The sequence below is a fragment of the Galeopterus variegatus genome, unplaced genomic scaffold, assembly GCF_000696425.1.
Source record: "Galeopterus variegatus unplaced genomic scaffold, G_variegatus-3.0.2 Scaffold852, whole genome shotgun sequence".
Classification (NCBI taxonomy): domain Eukaryota; kingdom Metazoa; phylum Chordata; class Mammalia; order Dermoptera; family Cynocephalidae; genus Galeopterus; species Galeopterus variegatus.
In genome coordinates, this window is record NW_007726963.1 from 183,852 (window position 1) to 194,680 (window position 10,829).

Below are 10,829 nucleotides of genomic sequence, written 5' to 3' on the forward strand. Positions count from 1 at the left end.
GACCCACAAGCCTTGTCCAGGGTGGAGGAGAGAAGAAGACCCTCCAGAGGCAAGAGACCGAGGTCTACAGGTCACAGTTGATTTCAAGGCTCTTTTAAGACAGATAAGAACCGTTTCCTCTGAAAGCAAGGTGCCAGCCATGCACTTGGCTGGGCTTCCTCCTGCACTTCTCTCCCTCTGCCACAGCCCCTGTGCCTAAGACCTACCCCTCTCCCACACCAGCTGCACAATATTCCTCTTCCTCCTAAGGCTGGAGCAGAAGAAGTTTCCAGAAGGCCTCGTCTCAGGTGTGGGGCCTTGCTGGGGGGTTGAACCCATTCAGGAAATACTGTCCTATCTCCTCAGGTACCGGCTCCTCAATGCCAGTGCCATCCCAGAAGGGCAGTTCATTGACAGCAAAAATGCTTCCGAGAAGCTCCTGAGCTCCATCGATGTGGACCGGGAGCAGTACAAGTTTGGCCACACCAAGGTGAGAGCAGGTGGTGCTGGGACTCGCTCGCGTAACCCACAGCCCTGGGCTGCTCGTTAGCTGATGGGAGGAAAGGGTCTCAACCCGACCACCCCTTGCCTGACAGCCCAGGCCAAGGGAGCCGAGTGCCTAGGTACTGTGAGCTCCCTCTCCACGTTGGTTTTTAAGTGGCTAGAAGCTCAGATTAGAATGGGGAACCCTAGTGTCATGGAGAAAGACGCAGTGAGACTCTCAAAGGGGAAGAAAAAGCCACAAAGAACAAGCAAGGATTCCAGGGACAGTGAGGGCTTGAAAAGAAGAATTATAACCAAGAAAAATACCTACCACTTGCTCACTGAGCACACGCGTGTAAGGCCTGTGAGAAGCCCTCTCTACATATTTCACTGATTCCTCACAACCACCAGTGAGGTGGGGGTGACAGTGGTGCTACTTGCCTCCTCGGTTCCTGGGAGGACCAGAAACATGCTGGAGGTCACATGGATAGTGGGCAGCAGAGGCCAGCTGTGCACCCGGACTGACTGGAGCGCTCCCTCCAGGAAAGGGGCAGGCCAGGGTCCCCACGGGGGAAGCACCTGCTGGCCCAGAGGCAGAGGAAGTCCTGCTGGTGGGGACGGGGGGAAGTGGCCCTCAGGTGGGACCCGCCTTTCTACACAGACAGAGCGCGAGGAGGAGGGTGAGGCAGACGCAGCTGTGAGTCTCTCCCGGTCTGGCTTTTGCTTCTTGTCTGTAGGCTCTGCAGGCGGCTCCATGTGGGGTGGCAGGGCCTCGCACGTGCTTCAGAACAGTCCACCTCCCTGACCAGGAGGGGCCCCTGCGGAGCCCAGAGCCACAGAGAAGCGAGTCCCAGAAGATGGGTGGCTGCCTGTTCCTCCCAGGGGGTCGAGGGTCAGGTCGGGCAGACACAGGCTCCCTGGAGGGCCCAGGTTGAACAGGTGCAGAGGGCAAATGGGGCTGTTTCCATGCAGGTGTTTTTCAAAGCTGGGCTCCTGGGACTCTTGGAGGAGATGAGAGATGAGAAGCTGGTGACACTGACAACGCACATGCAGGCCTTGTGCCAGGGGTACCTGATGCGACTGGAGTTCAAGAAGATGGTGGAGAGGAGGTGACGCAGACCCTCCTGTATCCTGCCCTGCCCTCCCTCCTCAGCAGCTGCGCTCAGTCTTGGGATATTCATTTCCTCGCTCACTTTTTCATTCATTCATTCATTTAGCCATCTCCTGAGCTGCAATCCTGGGCTGGGTGCTGTGCTTGGCACTGGGGATACAGGATGAGCTCTGCCCTCAAGGAGCACATGCGAGTGGGCAGCACATGCATCTGTGGCTAGTTCTGACATTGGGGACAAGTGCAATGTTAGGGTTCTATTCAGGGGAATGGGGGATTGATGAGAATAGCCCCCCAACCTGGTTGGGGATTGGGATTGGCATGAAGGGGTCAGCAAGAAGAATGCACTTTGGGAAGGAAGCTTTTCATGACCTGAGAAAGGACAGTCTGGGAGGGAGACCAACAGGCAGGTTGCTGTTATATAGCAAGAAGCAGGCAGCAAGGTCCCCGTGTGCCACATTCAAGAGCCCAGACTGTGTCCTTGGTTGATGGGAGCCATAGAGGGCGTGTGAGGAGATGAGTGACAGGATCGAGTCACTCTGGCAGCTGGGATGAGTGTGAAATGAGGGGACAAGATGGGAGATGACCACGCTGCAGCAGGAGTCCACATTAGAGATGACATGGGCCTGAATTAGGACATCATGGAGGGGGTGAGAGGAGGGCATGGATTGAAGGAATATTTAAGAGCCTTAGTCCTTCAAAAATTCAAGAGAAATAGCAGCTCTGACGACTGAGTATATGTGGGGTTTCAGCGAGGGGGCAGTTTGGGTGGAAGACTCTTCTCCCTGCTCCCCTGCGTACTCTAACATTCTCAGTGCCACATGGGACACCTGTCGTGCACTAGTCAGGAATAACCCCCAGGCATCTGGCTTGGTGAAGCAAATGAAAGCCAGCATGGAAATGAAATAATTCCACACAAGGGGCCCATTTAAGGGAAAGAGAAGCAAGTTTCAGGTGCAGGGACGACTGTCGTGCACTACTCAGGAATAACCCCCAGGCATCTGGCTTGGTGAAGCAAATGAAAGCCAGCAGGGAAATGAAATAATTCCACACAAGGGGCCCATTTAAGGGAAAGAGAAGCAAGTTTCAGGTGCCCATGAGCTATGTGAATATGAAGCTGTGGAGAGTGAAGGGTGGGAACTGTCGATGATGGTGCAATGTAGGTGACAGTCGAAATCAGGACATTAAATCAATTCTAGAAGGGCAAGAGACTGGGAGATGACAAAGACAGGCCCCAGGTTTACACGAGGAAGAGGAAGCCCACATGATAAAGTACTATGAAACAGGAAGACTGTTTTAGCATGGAATCCAAGGCAGAGGGAGTTTCAAAAAAGCAGGAATTGATTAACAATTCAAATATGGGAGAGAAACCCAATAAAATAGGAATGAAAGTGCTCATTGCATTGGTCATTAAGAGTCCACTATTGACTAATTTTCAGCAAGGTGGAGGCGATGGCAGCCAGGAATGGGAAATGGCCTCATGCCCTCTCTTACCTCCCACCTCTGCACCTGCTATTTCCTCTGCCCCTCATTGCAGGCCTACTCTGGATCTATAGGATCTGCAAAGCTTGGCTGGACCTCCTTTCTACTTATTTGGGAAAGATGAAGGCCTTGGGGTCCATGGGGACAGCTGGAGGGAGGGGCGGACACAAGACCTTGCTGTGGTTTATTAATCCACGTCCTGACGGATATACAGGGACTCCATCTTCTGCATCCAGTACAACATCCGCTCTTTTATGAACGTCAAGCACTGGCCCTGGATGAAACTGTTCTTCAAAATCAAGCCCTTGCTGAAGAGTGCAGAGGCTGAGAAGGAGATGGCCACCATGAAGGAAGACTTTGAAAGGACCAAGGAAGAACTGGCCAGATCTGAAGCTCGTCGGAAGGAGCTGGAGGCGAAAGTGGTCTCCCTGCTGCAGGAAAAGAATGACCTCCAGTTGCAGTTCCAGTCTGTAAGCACCTTNTAGCATGGAATCCAAGGCAGAGGGAGTTTCAAAAAAGCAGGAATTGATTAACAATTCAAATGTTGGAGAGAAACCCAATAAAATAGGAATGAAAGCGCTCATTGCATTGGTCATTAAGAGGCCACTACTGACTAATTTTCAGCAAGGTGGAGGCGATGGCAGCCAGGAATGGGAAATGGCCCCATGCCCTCTCTTACCTCCCACCTCTGCACCTGCTATTTCCTCTGCCCCTCATTGCAGGCCTACTCTGGATCTATAGGATCTGCGAAGCTTGGCTGGACCTCCTTTCTACTTATTTGGGAAGGATGAAGGTCTTGGGGTCCATGGGGACAGCTGGAGGGAGGGGCGGACACAAGACCTTGCTGTGGTTTATTAATCCACGTCCTGACGGATATACAGGGACTCCATCTTCTGCATCCAGTACAACATCCGCTCTTTTATGAACGTCAAGCACTGGCCCTGGATGAAACTGTTCTTCAAAATCAAGCCCTTGCTGAAGAGTGCAGAGGCTGAGAAGGAGATGGCCACCATGAAGGAAGACTTTGAGAGGACCAAGGAAGAACTGGCCAGATCTGAAGCTCGCCGGAAGGAGCTGGAGGCGAAAATGGTCTCCCTGCTGCAGGAAAAGAATGACCTCCAGTTGCAGTTCCAGTCTGTAAGCACCTTCTGCTTGAGCATGCAAAACACAGACTCTGGAGGACAGAAAAGGGGGAGGAATACTGAGGCGCCCATCAGGTGTCTATTCAAGAGAGAGTAGTGTCACCCAGTGGTCATACAGAGTATTGCAGCACCACCCTGCAAGTGAAAGGAGGGCTGGCCCCGGCTTAGCCCAAGCAGTGCATGTGAGAAAACACATCTGCAAAGAGAATTTGTGCTCTTCCTGACTTTTCCCTGTCGTCCATAGTGGAGCTAGACGTATTTGTTATGGGTATGATGGATATGGGTGTGTCATCATAATAAAAAACTGTCAGGAATGCACCAAGTGTTTTAAATATCATATCAATAAAAATAAAAAGTCATTAGAATTAAATAACTCGATTTAAAGTAGAAAGAGTAATTTTCCATGTATGATTTTTAAAAATACAATTATACTCAAAAAATGCTTTAAAAGTATGCATTTTTGTCAAAGAAATGGGAAAAATGAAACCATATATACATACAAATGAAAAATGAAACTGTACATGCAGTGTGCAAACACTCTGACAGTGGGATTGTCTTATTTCATAGAGTTAAGGCATTTATAATTTTCCCTTTTTAATAAACCCCAAAATACATTTACCTTTTGTCTCATATGCAGAGCATTTTCTACTCCCCTTTTCACTTTCCCAGTCAGCACAGTGCAGTTGTTAGGAGCACTTTCCTAAGAATAGTGCGCAGGAGAACAAGTCTTAGAACCAGACATCTGGTCTACATATCCCAGATCCTCCATTTAACTGCCATGTGACTTTGGACAAGTTATTTATTCTCTATGTGCCTCAGTTTTCACATCTGTGAAATGGGCATGGTAATAGTACTTGCCCTGTACAGTTGTTAAAGAATCAGGGGGGTTAATGCATGTGAAATGCCTAGCACATAGCTTATGTTTATAGACGTTCAATAAACAAGCACTCATTCCTGCCAGTTTCTTTCTATCCATTACCCTGCAATGTGTGTCCAGTTCTTAAAATACTCTTATACTGGAAGATAGAGCTCGATTTAGTTTAAGAACAGAATCAGCTAATCTTGGTCTGTCCAAGAGACTTGCTTCAGCGTCTTCTGGGACAATTACTTGTTCAATCACTGATTCTCGTGTGTTTTTAATTTTCTGTTCTGTGGCTTGAGGAGGCACAGTAAAGGGTACATAGGTAGCATTTTTCTGTTGAAAGTTAAAAGGTGGTAATGTTTTGAAACTATCAATCAGCTTGTGATAACATAGAGTGGATGGGTCATTTTCAACTGGTTGTAGCAGGAAGGGTGAGATGTGGCAAATTTGTAAAGGCTTTACTCTTGAAAGGGAATTTGTAACTTCATAAACTCCTTTATTTGAAATTATCTTAAGTGAATTTTTATTAAGGAAATGATGTCCATGGTGGTTAAAAAAAAAGAGTATATGGATGATATATGTGTGTGCACATGCATGAGCCATTCCTCGGCTTAGGTCTAGATCATGAGCTTTTGGAGGGTGAGGCCCTTTCCTTCCAAGGAAAGAACCAGGTTATTATAGGTTTTGATCAGCCTCTTGGACTGGTTCTTTCAGGAAACAGAAAACCTGATGGATGCCGAAGAACGCTGTGAGGGACTCATCAAAAGCAAGGTCCAACTGGAAGCAAAAGTCAAGGAGCTGAATGAGAGACTAGAAGAGGAGGAGGAAATGAATTCTGAACTGGTTGCCAAGAAGAGGAATCTGGAAGATAAATGTGCCTCTCTCAAAAGAGACATTGACGACCTGGAGCTGACCCTGTCGAAAGTTGAAAAGGAGAAGCATACCACAGAGAACAAGGTGGGCGCAGGCAAGGGAGCCCGTGGGTTCTGTGCCCATCCTCGGTCACCTGTGTAAGGAGAAAGGCTGGGGCAGGGGCCCCACCAGCCCAGCATTGCCTGGGAGCGAGAGGCAGGAAGAAAGGAAGGGGATTCGGGCCCCACACGGTCTGTCCTCTGCCTTGTTCTCTACCTGTAGGCTCTTGTGAACCTTCCCTGGTTGTACCGCAGACTCCTAGCACCCCCTGGAGAGGAAGGACTGTTTCATATCCATCTTTGTTTCTCATATCTCCTAGCACAAGGCTACAAACAAAAATGCCCGCAGGGGCCAGGCAGGTAATGAAAGAGGCAGAAAAGTGGGTGACACCAGGATTGACAGGGCAGTGGGGGTACACGGTTTCTCATGCATTTTCAGCTGGGTAGAGACTGATGCAGTCTTCAGGAAAGTCATTTAGAATTACCTTGTCAAATTAAGAATCCACATACCCTATGNGCAGTCTTCAGGAAAGTCATTTAGAATTACCTTGTCAAATTAAGAATCCACATACCCTATGACTCAGTGATTCTGTTCCTGGGTATAAACACCAAGGAATTCTCCCACCGGTCCATAAGGAGACATGTACGTGGATGTCTCTAGCAGCATTGCTTGTGGGGAGACCTGGGGGCAGTGGCAGGGTCCACTGCTGGGGGATGAGAGGGGAGATGTGGCAGATGCTCACCAGGGAGTGCTACACAGCCGTGAGGAGCAGCAGGCTTTGCACACAGGGCAGCAGAGACGACTGTTAAATACCTAGCACTGAGGGGAGGGAAAAGGTCAGAAAATGGAATATACAGCATGATAGCATTTATGTAGACAAAAGTTACACGCACACCACACAACAATACACATTCAACAAAAATATGTAAAAACACGTGACATGACCCACATCACAGTGGTTGCCCATGAGGTGAGGGAAAGGACGAGGTCTGCCAGGTATAAGGTGACAGAGGCAGTTGACACTCAGAGTCAGCATTGGATAGGCAAGTGGGAACAATGGAAAGGGACAATGTGAGGGGTGGGGACTGTGGCAAACTGGAGAGCTCCTGCCCTGTCCACAGATGAGCTCAGTGATTCTGTTCCTGGGTATAAACACCAAGGAATTCTCCCACCGGTCCATAAGGAGACATGTATGTGGATGTCTCTAGCAGCATTGCTTGTGGGGAGACCTGGGCGCAGTGGCAGGGTCCACTGCTGGGGGATGAGAGGGGAGATGTGGCAGATGCTCACCAGGGAGTGCTACACAGCCGTGAGGAGCAGCAGGCTTTGCACACAGGGCAGCAGAGACGACTGTTAAATACCTAGCACTGAGGGGAGGGAAAAGGTCAGAAAATGGAATATACAGCATGATAGCATTTATGTAGACAAAAGTTACACGCACACCACACAACAATACACACTCAACAAAAATATGTAAAAACACGTGACATGACCCACATCACAGTGGTTGCCCATGAGGTGAGGGAAAGGACGAGGTCTGCCAGGTATAAGGTGACAGAGGCAGTTGACACTCAGAGTCAGCATTGGATAGGCAAGTGGGAACAATGGAAAGGGACAATGTGAGGGGTGGGGACTGTGGCAAACTGGAGAGCTCCTGCCCTGTCCACAGATGATGGCCAATGGTTGTCAGGTGAGAATGTGAATCCGGCATTGCCAGAGCTTCTGATTTTCCGTGAGAAGCCAGAAATCTAGATTTTATGTGAAATCTCATTTTTTTTCCCAGTGTTGATAACATTCAAAAATTGTAAACCACTATGTGAATTAAAGAAAAAATGACTGTGGCCAGATTCGGCCCATGAGCCAGGAGTTAGCAGCCTCTGACCTGGAAGACTGTTGTACATGGGAAAAGTTCCACTTCATGCTTTAAAGCTCTGGGTTTTGTGTTCGCATCCTGCTTCCTGACTCACAGGACTCCCATTCTGGATTTCTTTACAAAGCATCTCACGCCTCTCCTTCCCCACCTGCCTTATTCCAAACCATCAGCCAACCTAATAAACAAATTTCTGCAGGCGCACTGAGAGTGAATATAGATCGATGAGTTCCCTTCAGAGGTAGCATATTTGCATTTTAACCGTGTCCCCCCTTGCAATATATAATGCCCTCCTTAAAGGAATAATCCTACTGGGAGAATTTGAGGCATTGTGATAGAGCAGTGAGGAAGACGAAGAACTAGGAAGGTAAAGAAGTAGCTAAAGAAATTTTAAAAGGAAAAAGAAAAGAAAACAAGTAATAGCTTTTGCTGTTGGAAGCCTTTGGTTTACTTGTTTTGATATTAAATTGCTGTGGATATATTCATAGGTAAAGAATCTTACTGAAGAAATGACAGCGCTTGAAGAAAACATTTCCAAATTGACCAAAGAAAAGAAATCTCTCCAGGAAGCCCACCAGCACACACTGGATGATCTTCAGGTGGAAGAAGATAAAGTCAATGGTCTCATCAAAATAAATGTCAGGCTTGAACAGCAAGCAGAGGATGTGAGCGCATTTCCCTACTGTGCATTAGCAGCTGTTACTTACGGGACTGCAGGCACGAGGGTCTAAAGAGGACACAGGGCTCGAGGGTTCAAACTCTGGAATCAGAATCCCTGGGTTCAGATCTCAGCCCCACCCTGACCCTGAACGGGTCTGGGATCTTGAGCAACCACTTAACCTTCAGAGCCTCGGTTTCTGCCTTGTGACATGGGGGTACAAATAGCTCCACCGCAGAGGGTTTTCTCTGTGGAAAGCTCAGCACATAAAAAGTTCTCAGTGAAACATTAGCTGCTAATATTATCATCATCGTCAACATTATTAGCATTCATTTGCAGGTCATTTTGTTTCCAAAAATTCCGATCGTGTTCTGACTTTATTAAAAGTGAGTTCCATCTGTGACCGTGAAAATTACTTTTTCCCCCAACACATTACATTATTGTTCTTGATCGAACAGTCAGGTTTGAAGTTTTCAGATATTACTCACTACTGTGGCTAGAAATTTTCCAGATCTCTTTAATTTTTCTGAGGCCAGAGTAGGTGCGTTCCTCATCTACCCCCCACTCCCTGCACATATGTGCACACACATACATACACCCGCATGCACACACAGAGGACTCCCTTGCCTAAGTCTCCCCCTGGTTGCAGAGTGTAAGTAGGGAGGAGTGGGGGTATGCAACCTAGACCTTCACAGTGTCGTCCATAGAAGCCCCATTTGTGCCTGTCTGTGCCAGAGGACACCTACGGGTACCATACTCCTGCAGGGAACATGGCTTGGGACAGGCCAAGTGGAAACTGGCTGAAAACAGCACCAGAAGGCCCTTGAGAGATCCAGCCCCCTGAGGTAGCCTTTGCTGGAGGAGAGGAAAGAAGGGATGCTGGGGGAAGACTTGTTTCCTCCTGGGGCCAGAGGCTTGCAGCCAGCCCCCTCCAGAAGCCCATTTGGCTGCGTAGGCTGAAAGGGGCAAGCTCGTCTTCCCAGCAGGCTGTCAACCTCTTCACCCATGTCTTCCCAGCTTGAGGGCTCCTTAGAGCAGGAGAAGAAACTGCGGGCAGATCTGGAAAGAGTGAAGAGAAAGCTGGAGGGAGACCTGAAAATGTCTCAGGAATCCATTATGGATCTAGAAAATGACAAGCAGCAAGTAGAAGAGAAACTGAAGAAGTAGGTGTTTCATTTTCTATCTCTGCATTGGATTCTGAAAGCCAACTTTTTGCCCCTTAAATGACTTGTATTTCTTGTTCTTTTTCTTTTCTTTTTAAAATCTATTTGCAGGAAGGAGTTTGAGATCAGTCAGTTACAAACCAAAATTGATGATGAACAAGTTCTCAGTTTGCAGTTGCAAAAGAAGATTAAAGAACTGCAGGTAAAATTGTGGAAACCTTCCCAATTATACAAACCCCTTTGCAAACGTCTTGCTCTTTCCTCCTTGTTTCTTTAGCTGCTTTTCTTCCTCCCATTGGAGCTGGAGAGAATGTCCTGTCCTTTATTTTTTGAAGTTAATATTTCAATTTTCTAAATAACACACAAACCTATTTCCTTGAAAAGAATCAAAATATTATCAGTAAAGCTAAATATTAAAAGTAAGGGTGCTTACCAATAATGAAATTGGGAGGGCCCGTATTCTCTGAAGTAACTACCAGTTTCCTTTGGATGTGCATTTTTTCTGAGTCTTTTGCTATGGATTTGTGTGCACATTTAAGAGCCAAAGGAAATATATAGAATATATGTACGCAAAAAAGTTCTTGTTTCTTTACATTTTTAGCATAAATATTATCATGCTGAGAATATCTTTCTGCACGTTGCTCCTTTCATTTAGTGACATGTCCTGCAGAGCTGTCCTTGGTAGACACAAATCAGCATCTTACTGCCTCATGGACGTCTAGAGCATGGCCCCATCATAGTCGATTTGCGCATTCCCCTATAAATGGACACTTAGGTTGCTTCCAAGTTTTTTTCTCACTAACTTAATGTTATAATGTATTCTGTACTTTGCCCTGCCTACCCCCAATTCCTCACCACCTGGCCTCTCCAAAAGTGTGCTGCTGCCCATCCCCCAACAACATTCCCGATACAGTGTCCCTTTCAGGCCCGCACAGAAGAGCTGGAGGAAGAAATTGAAGCAGAACACACTCTCAGAGCCAGGATTGAGAAGCAGCATTCAGATCTGGCCAGGGAACTGGAGGAGATCAGTGAGCGGTTGGAAGAAGCCGGTGGGGCCACTTTAGCCCAGACTGAGATGAACAAGAAGCGGGAGGCTGAGTTCCAGAAACTGCGCAGGGACCTGGAGGAGGCCACCCTGCAGCACGAAGCCACGGCTGCCACCCTGAGGAA

The 10,829-nt window shown here is 47.8% G+C and overlaps 1 protein-coding gene across 1 annotated transcript in view; it reads left to right on the forward strand.

Annotated features, from left to right (window-relative positions):
• Positions 1 to 10,829, forward strand: part of MYH13 (myosin, heavy chain 13, skeletal muscle) — a 53,941-nt gene that overhangs the window by 25,337 nt on the left and 17,775 nt on the right. Inside the window, exons 18-25 of the mRNA XM_008572952.1 lie at positions 344 to 469; positions 1,435 to 1,571; positions 3,934 to 4,189; positions 5,771 to 6,013; positions 8,327 to 8,503; positions 9,514 to 9,659; positions 9,771 to 9,861; positions 10,585 to 10,820. Of these exons, the coding sequence (XP_008571174.1) occupies positions 344 to 469; positions 1,435 to 1,571; positions 3,934 to 4,189; positions 5,771 to 6,013; positions 8,327 to 8,503; positions 9,514 to 9,659; positions 9,771 to 9,861; positions 10,585 to 10,820 (1,412 nt within the window). The remainder of the gene's footprint in view (positions 1 to 343; positions 470 to 1,434; positions 1,572 to 3,933; positions 4,190 to 5,770; positions 6,014 to 8,326; positions 8,504 to 9,513; positions 9,660 to 9,770; positions 9,862 to 10,584; positions 10,821 to 10,829) is intronic.